The 18,212-nt window shown below is 36.2% G+C and overlaps 4 protein-coding genes across 7 annotated transcripts; 2 read left to right on the top strand and 2 right to left on the bottom strand.

Moving 5' to 3' along the window:
• The first annotated feature begins 1,417 nt into the window (after positions 1 to 1,417).
• LOC140960750 (protein MIZU-KUSSEI 1) lies at positions 1,418 to 2,344 on the top strand. The gene has a single exon (XM_073419009.1). The coding sequence runs from the start codon at positions 1,513 to 1,515 to the stop codon at positions 2,233 to 2,235; it is 723 nt and encodes a 240-aa protein (XP_073275110.1). The 5' UTR covers positions 1,418 to 1,512; the 3' UTR covers positions 2,236 to 2,344.
• A 4,072-nt stretch (positions 2,345 to 6,416) lies between these two features.
• Positions 6,417 to 7,442, top strand: LOC140971036 (uncharacterized). Its single transcript, XM_073433083.1, has one exon. The coding sequence runs from the start codon at positions 6,471 to 6,473 to the stop codon at positions 7,185 to 7,187; it is 717 nt and encodes a 238-aa protein (XP_073289184.1). The 5' UTR covers positions 6,417 to 6,470; the 3' UTR covers positions 7,188 to 7,442.
• A 322-nt stretch (positions 7,443 to 7,764) lies between these two features.
• On the bottom strand, positions 7,765 to 8,993 carry LOC140971037 (WRKY DNA-binding transcription factor 70-like). Its single transcript, XM_073433084.1, has 3 exons — positions 8,666 to 8,993; positions 8,489 to 8,593; positions 7,765 to 8,410 (listed from the first exon to the last, which is right to left on the bottom strand). Exons 1-3 carry the CDS (start codon positions 8,920 to 8,922, stop codon positions 7,987 to 7,989), a joined length of 786 nt encoding a protein of 261 aa, XP_073289185.1. The 5' UTR covers positions 8,923 to 8,993; the 3' UTR covers positions 7,765 to 7,986.
• A 677-nt stretch (positions 8,994 to 9,670) lies between these two features.
• Positions 9,671 to 17,592, bottom strand: LOC140971035 (phospholipid-transporting ATPase 1-like). 4 transcript variants are annotated; one of them, XM_073433079.1, is made up of 10 exons: positions 17,391 to 17,592; positions 15,036 to 17,236; positions 13,920 to 14,265; positions 12,837 to 13,626; positions 12,520 to 12,643; positions 12,018 to 12,237; positions 11,223 to 11,681; positions 10,940 to 11,120; positions 10,835 to 10,866; positions 9,671 to 10,174 (listed from the first exon to the last, which is right to left on the bottom strand). In XM_073433079.1, the coding sequence occupies exons 2-8, from the start codon at positions 16,792 to 16,794 to the stop codon at positions 10,940 to 10,942; spliced, it is 3,879 nt and encodes a 1,292-aa protein (XP_073289180.1). In that variant the 5' UTR covers positions 16,795 to 17,236; positions 17,391 to 17,592; the 3' UTR covers positions 9,671 to 10,174; positions 10,835 to 10,866. The 4 variants fall into 4 exon arrangements, with proteins under 4 accessions (XP_073289180.1, XP_073289181.1, XP_073289182.1 ...); XM_073433080.1 differs by having other exon boundaries at positions 9,671 to 10,083; positions 17,391 to 17,591; XM_073433081.1 differs by lacking the exon at positions 10,835 to 10,866.
• Positions 17,593 to 18,212: the final 620 nt, after the last annotated feature.

The following is an 18,212-nucleotide window of genomic DNA, read 5'->3' as shown; positions in this document are numbered from 1 at the left end:
ATAAAAGTGTGAGTATTTATAGATGAATATTAAAATTTTTTATTAAAATAGCCGTTAATTAGTCGTTAAAATAATTTTTAATATTTTTAATAAAACTAACCGTTACTATTTTAATATTATTAAAAATAAATAATCTTTATTTTAACTATTTAAATAAATTATTAAATTAAATAATATACATATATATTATATATAAATACATGTAATTAATGGAGACCATTCTTTCACTTTCAAATTCAAAAAAATAATAAAATATTAAAAAAAAATGAAGTGATATGGGCGTTCAAACATTTGAACGCTTGTGCAAGTGGGTGGGTGTTCAACCCATATTCATATTAACATTTACAATTGGTTTGAACAGCAATGTAGTTGGCCTAAGACACAATCGTTTATACAACTACAATTCTGCACTCTTCTGACAAAAATGATTTCTCCTGGAATGAGTGAAGGGGATATATAAAGCAATAAATATGGCCATGTTTTTGGCACTTATGGAACAGATCTGGTTATAGCTTTTAAGTGGTGGCTCCGATGAACTCCCTGAAATAAAGAGAGTAAAAGAAGAGCTTTTAATGAAAGCTTTTCCATGGCTGAAGAACGTTTTTCTCATAGTTCCAATACTATTTGTGTTTATGTTTTGTTTATTGGATTTTGTACCATTATTTATCTTGACAACAACTTTCATTTTAAAATTTTCCCCTCAACCCATCGAATACAGTTATAGTTCTGATATGAATGTTAACTCATTGTTAAAAACTTTAAAAAACTGTGATGCCCGAGGTCAAAGAGGGCTGTGGTATTCGTCCCATTAAGTTATATGGACAATGAGCGGTTTATAGCAAGTTTTTAGGCGAAAAGAACAAAAGTGAACGTATATTACATCGAAATGAGAGGGATTTTAAATTTGTCCAGGTATGAGATTATTTAGATGAGAAACAACTCACATCAACAATGTATATTTTTTCATAAGAACTCTAAAGTTATGCGTGTTTGAATTTAGATAATTTTAGGATAGGTGAGCCCCGGAATGATTCTCGAAGTTCGTGTGAGTGAGGACATAAAATACGATAAAAAGACACATATTGGTACAGTGGAGACAATTGTCGAATCTAGAACGTTACAAGCGAGATTAACGCAGATTTGCTCTAAACAAAGGTAATGATAATGTTAAGAAAAATATGTATTACTAAACATTTGGGATTTATTTGGGTAAGGACTTGTTCAATCTAGTACTTTAATAAAAATGAGATCAGAGGTCTTAATTTTTGAGAGGATTGTTGTTTTGAACCATGTCAGAAATGAAGGCCATCGAAAGGATATCCTATATTTAGTCACCATAAACTCGATCAGTCCTCGATCCTACTCCGAATTTCTTGGAACAATCAAGAGACAAGTATATTCAATTACCAACAAACGAGCCCGATTCCTTCTCTACGCTTGCTTAATTTTCTCAAAATACATTAATTATCATTCGTCTCATGGTTGGGATCATCCTCCTTCAGGTCCCGTGACATGGGAGATCAAACTCCACCACAGACGCCCACCTCGTCCTCCTCCTCGTCCTCCGCCGCACCACCGCCCCAGGCTTTAACTCTCCTCCAGCCCTCTTCCAAGAAGAAAACCAAGCCCGTCAAAGTATTCCGCGTCTTCCGCTCTGTCTTCAGATCTTTCCCCATCATAACCCCTGCCTGCAAACTACCTTCCCTGCCCGGTGGCCGCCTCCCAGACACACGCGCCACCGCTGGAGCTCGAGTCACCGGAACTCTCTTCGGATACAGAAAAGGCCGCGTCAGCCTCTCCATTCAAGAGAACCCCCGAACTCTACCCACGCTGGTATTGGAGCTGGCAATGCAGACCCAGGTTCTGCAGAAAGAGATGAGCCTGGGCATGGTTCGCATCGCCTTGGAATGCGAGAAACGGGCGGAGAAAGACAAGACGAAGCTGGTGGACGAGCCTCTGTGGACGATGTTTTGCAACGGGAAGAAGATTGGGTACGGCGTGAAGCGGGAGGCGACGGAAGAGGACTTGCATGTGATGGAGGTGCTGAAGGCGGTGTCGATGGGGGCGGGGGTGCTGCCCGGGCGGTCGGAGGTGGAGGGGCCCGACGGGGAGATGGCGTACATGCGGGCTCATTTCGAGAGAGTGGTGGGATCCAAGGATTCGGAGACACTATATATGTTGAGCCCAGATGGGAATAATGGACCTGAATTGAGTATTTTTTTTGTAAGGATATAATGAATTTATAATATATATATATACATATATAATAAAATTAATATTAGGTTTTTCTTTCTAACTTGGAAATGATAATTAGTTTGTCCATATAGATGAATATTTAATTCCATTTGGGATAATTTTCAAATTCAAGTTAATAAATTGTAGCACAAAAGTAGATGCATGATTTTCAAGGTTTACACTAAGCTGTGGATCTTCCTTGCATTTGACAAAGAACACTTAACTATATTGAAGCTGCAACTCCTGAAGCTAGAGCATTCATTTTCTTTCCTCTGACATTTGTGAGCAATACCCTATATAAAAAGCCTCTAGGTCCATTTACAAAAAATAAGCCACCATTTCCCTGATTTTCACACACACTCGAGAATTGTTTCAAATGCTTCTTGTTGCCCGACAATTTACTTGAACTGCGCCAAATAATCATCCTTTGAGATTTGTATAGACGTTTCTTCTTATATTTATTGGTAAAATGTTCCATTGTCAAGAGATACTCGTGGAAGATCAAAAGAACCAATGTGTTTTCTCATGTTTTCTAAAGTTATATTTATATTTTGAAGTATTTTTGACACTATCAACTCTATGCAAATCTTCATACATTGCTTTGAAGTATGAATCTCATAACAATTTCACGTCAGTTGGTTCACGATATACCAAAATTGGTGTAAATAATCTTGTGCCGTTTGGAAGGTAACAACTTCATTCAAACATTCAAAATTACTTGGTCAGATTTAGGTAATCCCCTCAATTGTGCCTGGGATGGATCTAAGATTTTAGGTTTGGGGGGTTGCATATTAAGTGACGACAATATGTGGCGATATCGGAGCTACCAATTTCCTGTAAGGTTGTCAGTTTCACTTTTTTGACTTGTGATTTATGCTTATTTTCCTAAAATTTTATGTTTGAGTATGAGAAACATAGAAACAAAAAGAATTGAGAATTAAATGACATGAACTTTGAGTCTAAGTGAAAAAAAGGTCACAAAAGGAAATTGTTTTTTAAATTATTCAAGAGCCATGGAAAGTTGTCATCACGCGACAATTAACTTTTCTTTTCTTCCTCTCGCACCAACATTTTCTTTGGGAGTCATCACGCGACAATTAACTTTTCTTTTCTTGCTCTCATACCAACATTTTCTTTGGTTGTCCCAAACATAATATTCAAGAAACTCAGAGTATAACAATGTTCTTGCCTTTACACTAACTGAGCAAAAATGAAAAAATTCAGTTATCATTGTTTTTTAATCGTGTTCTTGTCGCAAAACATAAATCTAAATGCTTATTCCTCCATAACGTCACATAATGGTTGTTCGACAAATTTAGTGCTAAACTAATGACAGCATGGAGACATTTCATTCAGTTTAAACTCAAAAATTCGCCACAATACAATTCGATAATCCAAATTAAATCATCCAAGTTCTTTCACTTTGATTATTGTCTTACCAAAGATACCTTTTTTTAATATTGGCTCTCTTCATGCAGGGTATATGCACTTTGAAGAAAAAGATTTTGGTCCTTTATGTTATCAAAATTTAGTTTAGTTCATTTTTTTAATGCAATTTTAGTCTTTTTTTATCGAGAAATNTATGATAGACAAAAACTAAAATTTGATTACATAGAAAACCAAATAGCAAATGCAAACATTTAAGACAAAAAATATAATTTTTTCATGCACCTTGAATTCTTTCATATTATCTTGGAACTCTAAAAAAAAATGAAGTTAATATCTTGTATTGTCATAGATTATTTATTGTTGTAGGTGACTATTCTTATTTAGTTAGATTTGTCAATAAAATAAAATATGTAAGTAATTTTATTATGTTATTTTTTCATATAAATAAGATGATTGAGTTTAATGAAAATTGCATATGAATATTGATTCTTATGAATTCTCTCTATTCATTCTAGATCTATTTTTAATATTATTTGTAACACGTTACAAGCACGGTGTTGTAACCAATTGAGAATTAAAATAAATATCATTATGTTGATGCTAATGAAGTAGCATAACGTGTTGTCAATACTCAATTTAAATATATTGATTGGTGCTCCGGAGTAGAACTATTATAATTATTGATACATTAATGTCCATGAAATATCATGATGTTGATGACTTTAAAGTAGCATAAATTTATTTTATATTCAGTCCAAAAATATTAATGATTAAGATCTAATATATTGAGGATATGAAGAGACTCATTATTAAAATCTGAATATTGAGAATCCAAATAGATACATGATAAAGATATGATGTGAGATATAAGATCTATAAATATTATTGAATGATATATATAAATCTAATATCAAATAAAAAAATAATGGTAAAAAGATGCAAGATTTTAGATTTGTTTATATTCATGAAATGTATTAATATAAGATCTAATATTCTATTACCACCTACAATTGTATTTTTTCAAATTTTAATTATTTCGATGAAGCTAATGATATTTACCAAATTCTTAAGAGAACAATAAGAAAAAAAAAATTAAGATAAAAATTAGCAAACTAAATATTATTGAAGAAATAACAAAATGTTATAAATAATTTCTCTTAACACCATTTGCCTACAAAAATATCATAAACTCTATATAAGATATGACAATTTTCCCATGAGTTAGAGGTCCTTCGGATAAAACCCGAAATGGGACGGGTTCAAGGGGTGTTATTGGGTATGGGTTAGGGTCTAGTCATGTGGATTTTATCTGCCATCTCCTCTCCGAATCTGTCACGATAATAATAATAATAATAATAATAATAATAATAATAATAATAATAATAATATTTCTACTTATTAAACCATAAATTATTAATATCATTATATGTGTATTGTTTAAGTAATATTAATATTTATTTATGTAACCGAATTTTAGTACCAATATTGTTCAAGTAAAATTGAAGATGATTTTTGGTCAACTCAATGAATATTTGAAGTCGTGTTGTGTTGAGGACAAGGATGAGGATTTAATCGATGTGGGATCGAGACCGGTACCGGAACCGGGACTCTTTTAGATAGAATCAGGGATGTGGACGATGATATAATATAGTGGCGAGGATGAGGATGGAAAACCCGCCCCGCCCCTTTATGTCCCTTTATCATATATATTAATAATTTTCTTCATTTCATCCATCGTATATTCGAATCAGATATGGACAGGATGTTATTAGACCTACCTTCATCCCTGAACCCGAAAATCTCCATTCTCGATTATTTAATTTGGTCCAAAAAATCTCTACATACCCTCTTTCATTCAAACAGAGTATCAGATCTTTCAACGAGTTCAGATGTAATTATCATCCCTAACTATCATAAGGATGGTACCCGCATACAGATCCAATAACCCACAATTATTTTACATGGAGGTCCATATATTTTTTTAGTGGACCTCATAGACAACAATAATTTTGGATAATTGGATTCTATTATTTACCCTCATAATAATCTGAAATAATCCGGAATATTGGTAAATTTATTCAGAAAGTTGATTAGAATTAATTTGGTTCGGAGCTGAAAGAGGACACATGAAAGTTCATATGTTAAGTGGGATAATACATGCATGTGATTTGCTTAAAGATAATACATGAATGTGATTCAAGTACTTGATTTTATCTGATTTGATTTGAATTAAAGAGTTTCTGGCATTTCAAACACTTGATCAAACTTGGATGGATGAGTTTCAAGCTTAGAGTTCGAATCATGGCAATAGATATTATTTATAGTAAACTATGTTTTAGATAATTGAATTGCAATGAAACAGTTAAAGTATGGAAAACTACTGTATTTCTTTATTTGACTAATAAAAACATATATCTTACTCAAAATGCATAATGATTGAGTAATTAATATTAATGACGTATAATTAATAATTTATTTTTTTTCGCGAATTTGTAATTATTATTAATTTAAAAAAGAAGGGAAAAAATAAATTGAAGGAAGAAGAAAAGGACATATAATAGTTTTGATACAAAAGATAAAGCAATGAGCATTATAGTTGCCCCTTGCATGTTGACACATTGTGGATAGTGATGGTTGTCTGATATTTATATAATATAATATTACTTTTTTTTAACTAGTATGCATATTGGGTTGGTGATTGAATGATATGGTCCACGTTGAAGGCGCACCCATCCGAGTATATGCATTTTAACGATATATTTATATATATATACCCTGTGTTTGATGACATGAAACTCCACTACCTCGCTAGCTCGTCCAGTGTATGCATATACATATATATATATATGTGTGTGTGTATGCTACCTATATTGGCAATTATGGGCGGTTGGAATATTAATGTTTACCTGGATACCATAATAGTTCCATCCAGTTTGTTTTTCACCATCGGATACCATGCCTATCTGTGGCATCAGTTCAGGCACAAGCCCATTATCACCTCAATCGGCCTCAACATGGTGAAAAGAAAGGGTTGGATGAGGGAACTGAACGAGGGCGATGATAAAAAGGGTATGCTGGTTGTCCAAACACTGAGAAACACGCTCATGTACTCCATTCTCACCTCCACCATCACCATACTCATCATCCTCTCTCTCGCCGCTCTAACTAGCAACGCATTCAACGCCAAAGACATCTACTTGATGGGGTCGCATGAGTCGAGTCGGATCATGGTGCTCAAGTTTGGTTTGGCCTCCATATTCTTGGTTGCCAGTTTCTTGTGCAGCTCTATGGCGGTGGGTTACTTGGTGGATGCAAATTTCTTGATGAACGCGATAGGCATAGGAGTGGAGTGCTCCAAGTCCGGGGTAGTGCTGGAGAGGGGATTCATGCTAGCGGTGGTTGGGAACAGGGTGCTTTGTATTGCTTTTCCATTGTTATTGTGGATGTTTGGACCCTTGCCGGTGGCTGTCTCCTCAGCGGCGCTTGTTTGGGGGCTTTATGACCTGGATTTTCCTGCTGCTCATAAACTCATGCCACACTCCTCCTCAACCACTTATGCATAAATACGTGCTTTAACCATCTGATTAATGAATATATATTACTTGTATCTGCATGTGCTACATCTATCAAAAAGGTTTCATCCATAGACCCTTATGTATATGTAATATTTCAATCAGTGAGTGTGTGCTCTCTATAATTACTATATATCATCATCCCATGCACTTAGGGAGGTTAGATCGTAACATCTCCTGTGATCCATTCCTAATCTTGATTTAGGCTGGATGAAGATCAATGAACCCTCTGCTATTTTCCCTCGATTTCTCCAGCAAAGCAAAAATTATATTATTTTCGGCCTATCTGTAATCATGCTCTTAGATAAAGTTATAAAAGGCAGATTTTGCCATGGGATCTGATTTGGTTGGTAAAAGAAAAGAAGCATATAGCATAGATCATATTTCAAAAAAATCTGAGTTGAATCATAACATATACATGTAACCAGCCACACATATTTTCTAATTGCATTTAACTGCGTTAATTCATTAATTATATCATCAAAGTATTTATACAGCCGAATTGGTACGACTTAGTAACTTGAAAGATTTTCAATACAATACTGATTCACACATAATGGCACCAATGTAATCTTTTATTATTGTTTTTTTTTTTGCTGATATATGCATATATTATATAGAAACATTTTGCTGATAAACTCATAGGAAATCAGCCAACTATACATAATTAGAATTTAAACATGATCTCCACAGCCATATATTACACCATGCTGCTGCTGCTGCTGCTTATATATTCTAATATATGTCAAATAACTTCACCTACATAGGTAGCCCCTCTTGTCGGATCGCTCTAAATAATTCCTTCATAGAGCGCAAGAATGTCATCAAAAATCATATCGTTTGTCTCTGTGGCAGTAGCACAAGAATACACATCCCCCGCATAATCTGATGTTGATGACGAAATAGCACTGAAATTATTGTCAATGAATCTGAGCTGGTCGGGGGAAGTATCGAGTACAGCGGATGAAGAGGATGATGTTTCTGACTTGCTAGTGTTTTCTCGTTTGATCGTAGACGACAAGAGTGAATCGAAACTCCATATGATGGAATTAGAATCGGTGTCCATGATAATTTGATTGGGTGAGTTGAATGAGCAGGTATGATGAGCAAGGTATGTTGTCTTGAATAAGGGAAATGGATCGTCTTGAATTTTCTGAACTTGTTTAGTAGCTTGGCATCCCTGGTCAAACTTGTGGGTGCATCTGTAGTAGTTTCTGCGATCAAACACAAAAATAATCAGTAGTCACCAGTCTCAAAAAATTAAGTCTTGCTCTGAATTCAATAGTACCTACCTGGGATGCTTGGCATTGAGTATAACCTTTTGACCATATTTCCTCCACGCGTGACCGTCTTCAACCAAGCTGGTGGTCTCTTTAACCAGTATTTCCGAAGTTTTCCTGAACCAACACAAGATAAATCAAAATCTTTAATTTGTCCAATTAAGTTCAATGAAAACAGCTAATTGTTACCTTCTCTTATAACATCCTCTCCGATCTTTATGTATGGGTAATGTTTCCGATTTCAGTGGTAGTTGGGAAGTCAGGAGTATGGAAAGGGAGTGAGTGAAGGAGTGGAGGATTTTTTCAACCAAACAGCTCGCACTGGCACTGGATGTGTCGTCTCGGAGCATGGCTAACAGTTGATCTGCATACCGGCGACCTTGACTCAGCTCCTCCATCACTCGTTCGCTGCCTTTATCCACACTTATACTTGCTGCTGCCTCCATCTGTCTATGTACTGTCGATCGATGGATCTTCTTCCAACAAAAAAATCCAAGGCTAACGTTTTACTCAATAATTTATATATATAGCAAGAAGGAAGTACTTTTGGGTGAAAAATTACTAAACAAATTCAAGGAAACATCAAGGAAATTCATATAGATGGAGTACCACGCGCATCACTGGATTCGGAGTCACGCGCACAACCAGAAGAAATTTGATATTTCTCGTAATGAGGCGTGGGAAGTAAACATGTTTGAGGGGCGTGGCCTAGTTTTCTTGCGCATTGGTGATTACGTACGGCTGCCTTGTCATTCTCTACGTCATTCCATGTGCCACTTCAAATCTGACCCTTCACTATAGATTCTTCTCTATCCAACGTTCCAAATATTTATTCATTTAAAAACAATTTGGTACCATATGATCAGGAAGCAACGCAGGTGGTAACGGAGTAGGATTATTCAGAATATTTGGAGACACGTTCACACTTGACATTCATTCATGCCTTTGTTTTACCTTATATTATTATAAAATGTTGTTGCTTTATTTTTGCTCCACATGTTAACAAGGAATGCACTTTATCAAATTAACAAAACATAACACCTCCCAAACTTCCTTCTAATCTTCTTGGTAATGGGCACACTCTTTCTTTCTAGCCATCCTCTTTACTTACTTTTTTTAAACATTTTTACATACAAAAACAAAAGAAAACAAAAGATCCTTCTCGATTCACTGCTGATATGACAGATACAACTCTTCTCAACAAATTTACCCTTCCTTCTTTTTCTTCACTTAGCCGATAAAACACCTCAGATATTACAAACTTCTTATAAAAGTGATTGAAAATCACTACCTATTCTTTACATAAACTAGTGTACACTTTGATATATCTTTCCCTTCTCTCTGCATCTCATAATTTTTCTCACACAACTACAATTGTTGAGTGATATTCAACTATTAATCACATCTAGTAGGAAACTTGTAGAAGAACCAGCCAGCAGGCTTATTTCAGTTGACTTCAATCTCCCTTCACGATTAACACAGCCTGGCTGTAAGGTCATACTTCCTCTCCCTCTTTGCTCCTGTTAAATTAGCATAATATCCAATCCACCTTTTTGCTTGTTCCACTTCTTTTCTTTCCACATGTGGGTAAACAGTGCGCCAATAATCTGAAGCATTTAAAAGCAAAAGCTTCAAGGATCCATGGGAGAAAATCCAGAAATAGTTATGATGTGTCCAAGAACATTCGAATCTTTGCTTCTGCAGGATAAATCAGCCAAGTATGCATTATAGATCAATCCACAAGCTATCTTTATCGAATGTTCCTTTTCATTTTGAAACTCTATCAACATCAGCCACTTCATCAAAATCAATCCCAAAGTTATACACAGATCTTGAAAAATCACAATTTATATAGCTTATCAAGTTGCTCAATCATGATTGGACAATTCATTCAAAAGCATTTGGACATTAACCCTAGCAGTAAAAAACCCTATAACACTTGGTTACCATGGCCAAATCAGGTATCGTCTAATTCAAACAATTAAAAATAACAGATTTTAAGTAGTGAAGAACCTAAGAATGGCTGATAAAAGAACAGCTCATGCAACAAACTGCGAGCCATATCCAACAGCCATCACAGCCACGAGTACTAGTAAATCCATGGGGTATAAAAACTGAAAACCCAAACATGGAACCCGACGATCAAGAACAAGACAACATGATCCAAGACCAAGACCCAATCAATTCATGGGCGTCAAAAGTATAAGGTCATAAGTACGTTACACATGCCATTGCCTATAAGTATCCACGAGCTATTAACAGAATATGATAGATACTAGTGGATCGCCACCTTGTGTTGAATATGCACATCATGAGATGAGGCGTGTCAATAACACAGAAGGGAAACCATGAACTTACAATTGGGTGGCAATGCCCTATGGAAGATGCATCTGGAAAAAGTTGAAAAACTTAAGGTTTGTTTAAATAGAATAAAGTAACCGGTCAGCTTCAAACTACACCAACCTATGATTCAAAAAACCTGCGCCGCTTTCTCAATATTTCAGCCTCTCTAGCAATTTGGATATCTGAAGGCCAAAAAATCTGATGGAAAACTTTGAAAACAAATCGAGGGAGCAATCCTATAACTGTTATAAGCAAAATGGAGAGCCAATAAGTTGGTGACTTTCCCAGGTTGTATATTGTACTGCACAAAACCGAGAAAGATTCCAGTTATAAACAATAGAGAAACAATGAAACATAACAAAAATGTCTGATTTCAACAAACTAATTCACTTTGCAAACTAACCCATAATTAGGCAAGACGGGAATAGAATCAAGCACCACCATGCAACCATATGTTACAATTATTGATCCCCACGTAGCCATATGAGTGATAACTACCCAGCGTTTAATATCCATTGCCAAATGCACATTGACTAAGATGACAACAGCAATTGTCCACAAGCTGCCCATGCTCCAAATGTCAATGGTGCTCTCTTCATAGGTGAACAATGGGATATAGAAGAGAACAAGGCTCTGCCATAGCGTGTCCACCATTGTAATCCAGAAGAGGAACATATTGTAGCTCTCTTGTCGATGACCCGCAGCATAAAGTTTTGGATATTTAAGTAATGTCTTGTGACTTAAATCTTTGTCAAGAATACCAACAACTATAGTAGGTACTGAAGTATATATAACAGAATAAAAAACACTACTCCAATCTGTCAGTGCAGATGTAGTTGAGAAGGCTGTACACAATATATACCTGAAATTTAATTTTATTAAAGAAAGGCATTAGTTCGAAAGAATACGTCACAATACAATTAAGTGAAAAATTACAATGCAAAATCGAGGCCGAACAAGAGATTGTCATTTTTCATCAGCATTGCCAATGTGTGATTAACATGTACAGGGGGTCAAATATTGCTAAGGAAAAACGATAGTACTATCATTAGTCACTACAAAGTACCATGACCCATGCTGCTGTACATTCAACTCTAGTTTTTATTAATGAGCACAGAGAATTTGAAAGCCTTTATGGGAAATAGACAAACTCACAGCAGCTAATGCAAAATATTAAGGCCAAGAATGATAAGCATACCAGAAAAGCATCAATACGAAAACAGCATTGCGATAGAAGTTATATAGGACCAGATAACCAATTCGCTGATAATTCCAGTGTCCATGCACCAAAAGCAATCTTTTCAAAAATCTGAATTGTCCCATAGCAAAATCTGATGCCATCACTGCTTGTCGCCCTTCTTGACCACAAATTCCGACACCAACATCAGCCATTTGAATCATTGAAACATCATTAGCCCCTGCAGATACATTGTGCATCAATTGTAAGCAAAAGTAATTTAAAAACCCTTATTTAAAGATGCAATTTGCAAAGAGCCTACACTCACACCACTTTTTTAGGGTATGAACATAATTCACATTAGAATGAATCTGCATAGTCAGGATACAAAGCTTTCTGGGGATTAACTGGAAAAACAAATGCAATCATCTCCTCCCACACCCTACCTCCCGAAAGAAAGAGACCAAACGAAAACAGTATTATTATATCTTTAATTTTACATGAATTCAGTGAACTTACTCACCATCACCGATGGCAAGTGTCATGTCATCAGTGCGGCCTTTGATCATGTCAACAATTCCAGCCTTCTGCAACGGTGCAACGCGACAACACAGCACTACCCTACACAAGGTTGCAAGGTTGAATAGCTGTTACAAAATACAAAGAAATTTGTGAGAAGCAGGGTGAGTGAGTAGAGGACAGAGCATTCTCACAGTCAAATATCAAAATGGGCCATTAAATAACCAAAGTTTAGCAATCATAGGAGCAAAACTAAATCAAGAGACCAAAGAAAACAAAGTAAATCAAATTACAACAAAGATAGAGATGATGCATGCATGCCTCGGACTCCAGATCTTTCTCTAATATGTACACCAGACTATTCCCATCAATAACAAGTGCCAGCGGTCTGGAAGTAGGTCCATCTTCCTGTCCTGCATGCAGCTGTGGTGAAGCTGACTTTGTATTAGAAGGGATTTCAAGATAATCAATTTCGGCACTTTTTTTCCGTTTAGGAATCTGATCGCAACAACTTGCGGACTTCAGAAAATATCCGTCCCTAGCATCACACAGAAGTTTTTTGCATTCATCCTCTGAATTTCCATTTATGATTATCTGGTGCATATCCGTGGTCAAGAGTCTGCAAGAAAGACCAATAGATATCGCTGTCTCCTGCTTATCCCCAGTGAGAACCCATACCTTTATTCCAGCTTGCCGCAGGGACTCAATGGCTTCTGGTACTCCCTCTTGTAATTTGTCCTCAATGGCTGTGGCCCCAAGCAGGGTCAAGTCACGTTCAATAAGAGATGCAGTTTGGCGCAATTTTATTGATCTGTCAGTTAAAGATGTGCTAGCATCTTCATACATGCATTGCCACTCCGCAAGTTGTTCATCCGTAAGGTCTCGAGCAGCAACAACAAGAGTGCGCAAACCTTCAGCAGAATATTCATTCAAGTGAGATTGTGTTGTACATATTACAGGATCATCACTGGGGTGGCTCTGCTTTAAAATGCTAAACATAGAAGTATCTGCCCCTTTCACCAATACTTTTACAGTATCATTGGGAAATCTAATAACCACAGACATCCTTTTACGCACACTATCAAATTCATGCAGACCCAAAACATCCAACCTGCATTAGAAGTGTAACATTTGAGCATCCAAAGTAACTTCAAATTTGATAGAAAAGGTAATGCCGGGGTTTACTATTTTAGATTACATATGGAAGAATATAGCAGTTGATTCAACTTGATATCCTTAAAAAATTCAATGAAATGGATGGTGTGTTTGTGTTAAAGGAAAAAATAAAATAAATAACATATGCTGCAAAAGAGGCGACGTTCGTCCATAATAACAGCACACATCACTCAGAAATAAAATTCCAATGAGACCTACACTTTCTCGAAGTAAAGAGAGCCTTCTAACCTCAATTTCTCACCATTGGCATCAATGACAATATGCCCGGATGTACGTTCAAAAAGTGTATACCCATAAGCTGATGCTGCAGCAACCAGAGCCTGTTCATCTGGAGATTCGCCTTGATATTCGATAGATTTATGACTGTCACCTGGTGTGCAGTCCAGACCACTTGAAGGGCATTCAGATACAATAGGAATCACTGTATTACAGGCTGCCAGGGTCAGAAAGAAGTCATGTGCTGCAATCTTTTCTTCTCCATATAGATCTTTGTACAACAGTGTCATGAGTTCAGAGTTTGGAAAGATCTCAGATTTTAGCCTCCATTTTTGTTTATAAAACTTGGCATCTTCCCCTGCAGAGGTATGTCAACCATTAGCATATATACAATTGTACATATAGTCACTTGATAGATGTGATAAAAAAATCAATGCATTATTCCACCTCAGTCATTGCAAACATTGTCAGGCACGCATATGTATACAGGTATTTAAGGAAAGCAATATATTAAGTACATCACTATTGCAGATATTGAAGGTTGAAGAAAGCTGTATAAATTCAGTAAAAGCTATAGTTGTTAAAAGCATGCAGTGTGTGGGGTCTACGACCAATCTTTACGTTTGCAACTTGGCACCCTTTAAAAGCTTCTCCTACACGAATGAACGAATGTAGGCTATGCGAATTCATGGTGATACAGTCATTCACATTTCCTGTAGTCTTGAACATCAATCAATTCTGAGAGCCTGATTTAATGAATACGAGAATAAAACACCGGCTTTAATTATAAAAACTGGAAAGTTGCACTTAGATATATACACATTCAGACGCATGCGAATGACCTGAAAAGAAAAATGCTTTCAACAATTTGATATATCATGATGTGTTCTATACATATAAATTCAAGCAGATTCATGGCGTATACTGATACCACATTTTGCAAGTTATGGGGGGTAATGAATTCAAATTTACGGTATTACCTCCATTCCTAGAATACCACAAAAAAACACAGCAATATTTTTAAAAGTACTAAATCCTCTGGAGCGTCAAAAAAAATTGAACAGAGCCACAATATTATAATTTTTACTATTATTATCATCAAAAAGAAAAACAGAACTTGACTTATACCTTCAACACCTGATGGGCCAGTCAACGAGAGTCTGCAATCATAATTCTTTCCCCAGATGCTAGCTTTTTTGAATTCCATCTTGTTTTCTGTCAGTGTACCGGTCTTGTCAGAAAATACATATCTTATTTGTCCCAAATCCTCATTAATATTCAAGGATCTACACTGAAACTTGGAATTAGTACTGCTGTCGTACATATCCCTGTCGCCGATCATAAAATATGATTGTCCCAACCGAACAAGCTCCATGGTGATATATAGAGATATTGGGATCATTATTTGGAAAACAATAATAGAGCTTAAGAATGAGAAAAAGGTTTCCATAGGAATTCCATAATATTTGTATTTTTTTCCAACTTTTCCTTTCTCATAGTAACTTTTCCTGTAGTAAGGCAATGTATCAAGCTCGTGCTCATGGCGCTTTAGCCATAAACCCATCCCAAAGGCTACAACGAGGCACATGATCAAGAGGAAAACAGATAACCATAAAGTCTCCCTGTTCATGTATGTTTCCAGTCTACTTCGTTTAGAAGGAGTCATTGCGCTATTTAGCATAGCTTTTGTCTCCTGTCCAGCATAAACCACAACGCCAACAGCCCATTCTGTATTCTTGAGCTGACAACCACGCAAAATGATGTTTGATTGGCTGAGGGAAAACCTATGCCCTTTCAACTCCATGTTCGCGGTGAATTCATAAATGTTTCGGTTTGGCTGCTCACATCTGACAATCCCTGATATTGTTGACCCTTCAAGTACCAAATTGTTAGTTTCTTGCCGAGCATACCTTGTCTTCAAATTTGACTCGCCATCTAAATTCATCGTCAGTATATAAGCAATTCCACTAGGATCACTTGTGCCCAGCAACACCATATCGCAGGGAATAGACTCATCAGAATGGATCTTTATTACATCACCAGCCTGTATTTTTTTCCACCTTTTGGGATAGAACTTATCAGATTTCAGCACTAGAGCCTCCCGGTTGTTCTCATTCCTATCTGATCTGTGTCTTCGCCAATCTTCATAACCATCTTTTACAGCTGTGACAGTGAGTACAAAAAGAAGCGGGAAAAGGGAAACCGTTCTCCCAAAGACAGCAAGAGGGGGAAGTTGGTTCAAAGCAGCAATGGCTAGAAAGTACAAATAAGCAACTCGATGGAACTGAATAAAAAGATTCTTAGGCAAAAAATTAAGGAATGTATATTTACTGGTCCGGATCTCATTCCCGGAAAAATCATCCTTTTCATTAGTCTTTATTGGATCATTGATATGAATCAACCTGGGGTTATCATGATGAGTTATACTCTCAGCAAGCTGCATGCTTATCTGAAGGAATCTTTCTGACCTTCGTGACTTGTTCAAGTTGTCCTGCACCCGAGAAGAAGTACCAGAAACTTCCAGGGCACTAATATCAAGCCATGAATCCGCTACACCACCCCATGACACAAGGCCTTTCCTCTTGCGTCGGGGGCATTGCAAATGAAGCTCCGCCGACCGATATTCCTTTCTTTTAGGCCAGAAAGCAGAACCTTCACGCGAGTTCCTTGAAACAGTAGTAGTTACAGTATCTTCCTCCACCTCCTTCAGATCATACAGATTGTCATCTAGTGTTTCGTCAGCAATAGAAGAAGAGATCGATGTGGTATGGCGCAGGCATCCCAATGAGCTGATAGTCAAGGAAGAGTGACGGTTATGGTGAATGGGGTGAGGCTGTGGAGCAGAAAGGGGTCCAGATTGAGACAACAGCGGCTTGCCAGAAGACATAAAGAATCCACCAATGCGAAAAACACATTGGAGAATGGCATAGCTAATCCTTAAGCAAGACAACTGCCGAACTTATCAAACACAATTGGGACCACCCCCAAGAGTATATGTAAATCTATACCTTTTCTCAACCCAAGGAGTATATGCCCCGCCCAAACCAACAGTCAGAAAACGAGGTGCCCAATTGAAGGTCTGCTCATCGAATAATTTTTTCCTCTAAATATTAGCCAACATTAGGAAGATGATAAAATTACAATAAGCCGCACTAGCTAATGTTCTCCACCAAAATAATTAATCTTGAAACCCCAGACAGCAAAAAGACTGTACCTTTAGGCCTTCAAGCATATAAAAAAAAAAATCTTTTCGCCTTCAAACAGAAAGAACGCCTACAAATGCGTGATTGCTCCAGGAGAAACCAAAAACGTCAAAGAAAATGCCAGAACTGCAAAAAAACAGAGACACAACACAAAGCCAAATCTGAATCAAGACTTATATATTGGTCGGCCAAATAAATGCGAGCGATATGAAATGACATTGGTGATTGAAGACGAGAAATTGAAAGCAGAGAGAGAGGTTGGTCTCCCTCGTTCGTTTACCGTCTCGGAAAAGGCTAATCGATGTCAGATTAGATTCAGATCTGCTGCCTGCCTTCTACCCCCGTTTTTGGGCTTTTTCTATCCATCCAACAACAACAATTCTATGAAAATACAAAACAAATTGCCGATTAATGAACAAAATTTGAACGTGTAATTGATGATTTTGACACAAAGAGAGAGAGAGACGAGTGGAAGAGCACAACTTTTGGCTTTCCTTCTTTTTTTTTTAATTATTATTATTATTATTATTATTATTATTAAAAGACACGATAGCTAATATTATATTTTAATTTCTTCTTTTGTCTGTCTCTCTAACGACCAATCAGTACAATGCATTTTATATAAAAACTAACATACAAATATTCATTTATCTTTTATAATTTTATTTCTTCCTATTAACCTGTTTAATTTAACCATATTTCTCATACCACAATAATCAATTAAATTTCCAAAAAATAATATTTATCTTTTCCAAAATGACCCAATTCATAAGTTAATAAAATAATATATAGTTATACATGTATCTTCTTAAAATCTATCCCCAATTATTTTCATAAATAAATTGATTAAAGATATGCTAGCTGTATTTTATTCTAAATTATTATGAGTAGGTCTCTTGTGATACAGTCTCACGAATCTTTAGCCGTGAGATGGGTCAATCCTAGCGATATTTACAATAAAAAATAATACTTTTAGCATAAAAAGTAATATTTTTTCGTGGATGACCCAAATAAGAGATCTGTCTCACAAAATGCAACCTGTGAGATCGTCTCACACAAGTTTTAGTCAATTATTATTACTAACTTAAGTTTAGTTCGATTG

This window comes from Primulina huaijiensis, chromosome 2 (genome assembly GCF_012295235.1).
Source record: "Primulina huaijiensis isolate GDHJ02 chromosome 2, ASM1229523v2, whole genome shotgun sequence".
Lineage (NCBI taxonomy): Eukaryota > Viridiplantae > Streptophyta > Magnoliopsida > Lamiales > Gesneriaceae > Primulina > Primulina huaijiensis.
Note: the sequence above shows the minus strand (reverse complement) of the source record. Positions and strands in the feature narration are given on the sequence as shown.